We start from the raw sequence: 6627 nt of genomic DNA, 5'->3' as shown, positions 1-6627 counted from the left end.
CTTTTTAATGTGCATCCAGATGCATATCTTTAAACAATAAAATTTCTCAAATCAAGTCGTGTATTTTATTTATTTTTTTTAATTTTGTGCTAGTTACATAAATTACATGCAGCACATTGTTGTGCAGTGTCAATAATGACAAAGAAACAAACTAGCTTGTTGCTATGGAGGACCACAATTAAAAATAAATGACTAAATAAATAAATGCCTACAAGTGAAAATAAAAATGATATAAAAAAGAATTCAAAAATTTATTTATATATATATATAAAGAATAAATTAAAAAATAAATGAGATTCAAAAAATGTAAAAATACAAAAATAAATACACAGAATTAAAAATCAATTGATAAAAACGCTCTGCTCTCACATTTATTTAATGCTGCAGACTGCTATATTTATTTTCGTAGTTATTTTGACATTTTTTATATTTATTTTTCAGTCTCATTTATTGTATTTATTTTTACATATATTTTTTTATATCTTTATTTTCACTTTTCATTTATTTTAGTCATTTATTTTTAATTTTGTCAGTTTTGGTCCTCCATATGTTGCTATTTAATAAACTCCATAAAATTCCATAGAATAAATCTGCATCGCAAACATGCACTTCACAGTGGAACTTCCAAAGTGGACCATTTGACACGATTCTGTTTGAAAATCGTGAAACGTGAATTGCTCGGATTCTCACAAGATTTAGCTCATGTAGACAGTTTCACTTTCGAGGTATATGAATCCAGGAAATTACACTTCTGAGGTTTCACTGTACGCGAGTTGCTCCAAACTAAATTTCAGTCAAACTTGGCATATTGCATCATAACAACGGTCGTGTAAATCTCAGTAAGGCACACACAAACCACTTTGGTTTCCACTCCACCTTGTGTTGACAACACTCTGCTCCCCCTTGAAGTTTACAGTCACGGCAGCCAGTGAGGTTTTCACACTTGACGGTCTGCATGGAGTGACGACGGCAACTCATAATCACCACACCTGTAAAACACATGTAAGGGCAGATTGTGTGAGATTTAAGACCATTACGTTTCCTGTTTGATGATTATTACAAAAAATAAAAATAAAAAAAACGAACATTTGGTTAGCGAGTAGTGCAAAAATGAGCCTTGGCGGAGGTAACATTTGAGTCGTACCCCTCTACGTGTGCAATGTGTCGTCCATAAGGCTCCGTCTCAGCAGGGCGGTGACCTCAAGTAGCTCCTGCTCAGCCTCCCTGACATTGGGGTCCAGCTGGAGGACTTCCTGCAGGTCACTGCTGGCCGACAGGTAGTCCTGGGCGGTGCGCGTGGACAAATGGACGGGTAAGAGCCCCAAAAAAACCCAGTATGGTGAAACCCCACATACTAATTTGCATAGTTTAGGCTTGTATGCTAGTGGTTTATCTGTGTTGAATGATTTAACTACTGAAATACAGATGATTATGTAACATAGTTTGTGATTGTGTACATGCAAAATGCATGGCTTGGATGGATCCTCTCCATTTTTAGTACTTCACTGCCATTTTGTTTTGGGAGCAGGGGGATTGTTCAGGTGAGGTGGCAGGCACCTGCAGACCCTTGTGGGCCAGTGCTCGTCTGTAGAATGCTTTCTTGTTGGCGGGCTCCAGGCGCAGGGCGGAGTCGCAGTCCTGCTTGGCCTCCTGGAAGCGATTCAACTTCAGCAGGCAGATGGCTCTGCGGGAAGTAAATATGTGTCACTTTTTGGCATTATTTCATTCATATTTTCTTTTTTCACTCAATTTTTTTTTTAATTTTAAAGCACAGATTTAATGTAAAAAAAAAAAAAATCAAATCTGAATGCTTAAAGACTTTTCAACAAATTTAGGAGTTGAAGTTATTTCATCTAAAGTGGTACCTGTTAGTGAAGAGGGCACATTCGTCCGGTTTTAAGGCGAGGCATTCGCTGTACTTGTGCAGAGCGTCCTCAAAGTGACACTTCTTCACCAGTGCGTTGCCTTCGTGTTTCAACGCACTCAAGCGGGACTCTTTTCGCCTGGCTACAAAAAAAACCCCAAACAAACAAAAAACAGTGTTTTTGTAGTTTGCTAGTTGTAGTATTTTGTAAACATCAACAATTTACTGAGAATGTGATTTTTTTTTTTTTATTGCAGAAATTAGGGTTGTCACGACAACAGCAACATTGTGATATCGCGATTACCATTTGTGCAGTTCTAGCACCCTCTGGTGGCTATTTTTTTGTGCAGTTTAATTTTCATACGGCATGTTTTGGCCCTTCTATGTTTAAAATCCATTCTAATTGTCAGATGAAGGGGAACGTAATATGCTTCTAAAGCAAGTCAATATCTGGAGGAACTCAATATGTGCGTATATGAGCAAGTAAGTGCCTCAATATTAAATGTTATTAAAGATTGTAGGTTAATATGCATTGCTGTAATGTACAAAAATACATTCTTTTTTTTTTTTTTTAGTGTAAGTTCTTTCTTTTTTTTACAATATTGTATCCTTTCTTGTATCGTCAACCTCCCCACAATATCGTGCTAATTATTATATCGTGACCTATCGTATCGTGATATTTGGATATTGTTCGATCCCTAGTATAAATCAAAAAGTGTGGGTGGCTGCAAGCAACAATAATATTCATATGGCATCATGCTCACGAAAAGAGCTGAGTCATGTGACAGACACACTGCAGGAGGAAACCTGACCTGGATTGTTCCATTACGGCACCATTGTGACTCCTTCCCTGCTGCATTATTGATGCTGCGCATTTTAAACACTATCCGAATGTTTTAACACACGCACACGGACACGGACGTCATAAAAAAGCACGACGGGTCGGACCTTCCTCCCGCAAGGCCTGGGCCGCCCTCGCTTGGGCCTGCTGGACACTAGCGGGTTTCTCGCGGTGTTCCCGCTGCACCGCCAGCGGCACGACGGGAATCTCCGGAAGCTTCTCCCGCCACTCGGGTCCGTCCTGCTCGATAAGCATCCTGGTGATCCTGAACGGGCACAAAAAAAAAAAAAAACATTCCAAAAGAAGGAAAATTTAAATTAATTTGTCCTATTTATTGAATTTGATCTTGCATACATCATTAAGTCAGTTGTATTTAATTGTAACATTTTAGATTTTAGTTTAAAATTACTATTTTATTTTTTGATTCAGACCAGTGGTTCTCAAACGTTTTACACCAAGTACCGCTAAAAAGTACCACCATCATTACATAATTCAGAAAAATATATTCATTGTTATGGTAAGCAAATCTATCAAGTGACGTGAACAGTATGAACATTTATGCTACACTTAAATATAGGAAAATTGACCTAAAAAACACACTTAATTATTCGGATAAAATAAGTACCAAAAAATAATAATTGAACATCTGACTTAAATTAATAATAGTTGTTAAACATTAATGCACATGTATAGGACCTTAAAAACTCAATAAATTGTTAATGGTCTTTGTTCCAAATGAATTTTATGTAATGTGGGTCATATCATTCAATATACTATAATTTATTAGGATAGGATTAGTTTATTCTTTTGTATGGATTGATTTCATTCACTAATTTTAAATTTTGTCATGCATTAATTGATTTTTTTCATCAGGTAATTTAATCTAAAATATTTGGTATAATATTTTATCTTCTGTTTAATTCAAATTAAAATGTAGTCATGTAACGTAGTTTGATGTATTTTATTTATATTTTATTTGTTTTCATTTTTTGGTTTAATTTAATTTTCATGCATTAGTTTCTTCTCCAGAGTAATTTTATTTTGTGCCATGTCAGTTTAATACAATACATTACTTTTCATTAGAGCTGCACGATATTGGAAAATCATGCAATACGCGATAAGGTTGCTGAATATAGTGATATCGATATTATTGCGATATTTAACAAGTATCTAAAGAAATTACATTTTTATTATCTCATGAAAGAATTACATTTTTACATGCAGCAAAATAAGCAAACTCAATATACCTCTTGATACTATTGGATGTTGGTGCACATTTTAGTTAGCGTCTGACTGGTCAAATTCAGATAAAAGCATAAAATTCCATACGAAACTTATTGCATGTCTTTGCGATATGCATATTGCATGAGCCAATATCGCGATATCGATATTTTTTCGATATATATAGTGCAGCCCGACTTTTCCTATTTTACTTTAGAGTTGTTATTTTTTGGGGGGGTAAGGCAAGATGAAACTTCATACTGTTCATATTTGTTTTGGGGTAAATTTATTTTATTTGTTTGGAAAGTTATTTAATTGATACATATGTATTGCTGTTTCAAACCTAATGCCATTCAAGTGTCATATTACTCCAATTTATGTAATATATATATTTTTTTAACTTCAATTAGATTTAGCTCCATTTGATTTTAATCACATTTTCTCTCCTTTAATCAAATGTAATTAATTTGGAATATTTTCCTTCATTTTATTTCTTGTCATCCTAAAAGTGTGCACGTCCCACGGGTGCTGACCTGTGGACGCTGTCGTGCGCTGCCTGCACACCGGTGTCCATCTGCAGGACTGTTTTGTAATCCACGTAGGCTTTGCGGTAGCGCTCCAGCGACTCGTAGGCCATGGCTCTGCGCAGCAGCGCCTTCAGGTAGAATGGCTGCAGCTGCAGGGCCCTAAGAGGATCACACACACCGTTGTAGGTCATTACTAACCGTCCACCAACCCTCCCACACGCACACACACACGCATACTTGGTGCAGTCCTCAATGCAGTCGGCGCTGTTGCCGTCCTTTAGGTAGCAAGCGGCCCGGTTGGAGTAGAGAATGCACAAGTCCTCTGGGTTGCTGATACCTGCAAGATGAAACATCTGTTTGTTTTTGTACATGTCACATTTTCTTTTAAAGTGCAGCTTGTGATAGACAATATCGTGTCAATGAGCTTCACGTGTTTCCGTAAACATCAAAAACATTACGGAGTTCCGTGGACCTCATGTTTGTCAACACCAAAAACAGGGTTAGGGTCACAAACTTAAAAAAATTGTTTAACAGAAAATCAACAAGTGAGTCTTCAGTAAGGCTGCAACTAACCATTATTTTTAAATTGGATTAAAAAAAATACACAAAAAAACAATTAACTCATTCACTGCCAGTCATTATAGAAAATTTTTACATTTCCAATACTCACGTCATATTCCATTCAATAATTATATATAAACCGAATCTACCAAATAACAGAATAGACTCCCTACTTTTTGTCCCGTCCCGTTCTTTTATAATTGACAGCAGAAAAATGTAGGTTTGCCAAAATACAGCCATTTCTCCCATGGACTCTGAAACTGTTTATTTCCTATAAAATGGGGCAATGATGTCATCTACCGGTGGTTGGGCATCAGTAAAGTTGTTTCCAAGTTTGATATTTACAGTGGAGCATGCTCAGATTCGCCCCCATTTAGCACCGCTCTAAAAAATACAATTGACAAGTATACTTGTCAAAGGCAGTGAATGAGTTAAATTTCTCTTTAGCCAAAAACAGGTCCCTGGTTTGGGTCGTAATGTGAGAAAAATGTTGAAAAATCATTGTTTGCCAAATGTTTTGATTCAACTTAAGAAGTCTGCTTTCATGGAGTACGACAGAAATCGGACAATATTTCCTGTTGAGAAATTATCCATGTAATTATCCAAACAATTCACCAATTATTATCAAATAGAATTACCGATAAATAATCAATTAGTTATCTGACCTGCTTGAGCACATCCGTCAATGGCCTGGCTGTACTTGTCCAGGGCGTCCCCAAACTGTCCGTGCTTGAAAAGGTCGTTGCCCTCGTTCTTGATGCGGGCCAGGTTGGCGGGGAGACCCCCAGCTGGGGCATCCAGATAACTTTCATCCGGTCCGCCGGCAGGGATCACCTCAGCGTTTCCATTAGCCACCCCTTTGGATCTGCTCCCGTTCTCCGTAGCCCCCCCTGCTGTTGCGGTGGTCCGGTTTGGTCCGGATCCCCCTCCCCCATTGCAGGGAGACTTCTCCTGTGTGTTCCCCATGGCTGCACCGCCTCTGCAGTGCGTTCTTCCTCTTCCTTTTTCTGAGCTCCCAGCAGCTTCATCTGGATGGGAGGTTTCCGTTAAGATACACCCCCTGAATGATGTCACATGTGGGGGCGGGGCGCTGGCAGTGCAATGCTGCATGCAGTGTCAGACAACTCCGTGAGTTCCTCCTTGGTAATACAAAAACGTTTTAATATCGGTGCAAACAAATATATAATTCTTCTCTTTTGTGGAGTTATTTCTGAAAATGCTAAAAGGTAATATGTTATATACTAGGGGTGTGAATTGCCTAGTACCTGACGATTCGATTCGTATCACGATTCACAGGTCACGATTCGATTCGATACCGATTAATCCCGATACGAATGGTCACGATTCGATACCGATTAATCCCGATACGAATTTATAGGTCGATTGTTGCGATTTTTTTTCATTCATATTTAGAAAATACTAATCAGTAAGCTTGTAGAGTGTAAGATTTATATGAAAATGTATTATTTATTTATCTGAAATTTCAGTCTTATAGAGGTTGTAATCTGTTTCATGTTTGAACAGCATTAAAATAAAAATATTAAGGCTTAATGTGCCGTTCATATAACATTCTTCCATGCTCAAGGTGTGAATCCTTAAAAAAAAAAAAAAAA

The 6627-nt window shown here is 37.5% G+C and overlaps 1 protein-coding gene across 1 annotated transcript; it reads right to left on the bottom strand.

Moving 5' to 3' along the window:
* Positions 1-15: 15 nt before the first annotated feature.
* Positions 16-6323, bottom strand: spag1a (sperm associated antigen 1a). The gene is made up of 8 exons (XM_077507826.1): positions 5680-6323; positions 4691-4790; positions 4460-4612; positions 2813-2970; positions 1866-2007; positions 1558-1684; positions 1145-1283; positions 16-989 (listed from the first exon to the last, which is right to left on the bottom strand). Exons 1-7 carry the CDS (start codon positions 6122-6124, stop codon positions 1149-1151), a joined length of 1260 nt encoding a protein of 419 aa, XP_077363952.1. The 5' UTR covers positions 6125-6323; the 3' UTR covers positions 16-989; positions 1145-1148.
* Between the last annotated feature and the right edge of the window lie 304 nt (positions 6324-6627).

This window comes from Festucalex cinctus, chromosome 19 (assembly GCF_051991245.1).
Source record: "Festucalex cinctus isolate MCC-2025b chromosome 19, RoL_Fcin_1.0, whole genome shotgun sequence".
In the NCBI taxonomy this organism is placed as follows: Eukaryota; Metazoa; Chordata; class Actinopteri; order Syngnathiformes; family Syngnathidae; genus Festucalex; species Festucalex cinctus.
Note: the sequence above shows the minus strand (reverse complement) of the source record. Positions and strands in the feature narration are given on the sequence as shown.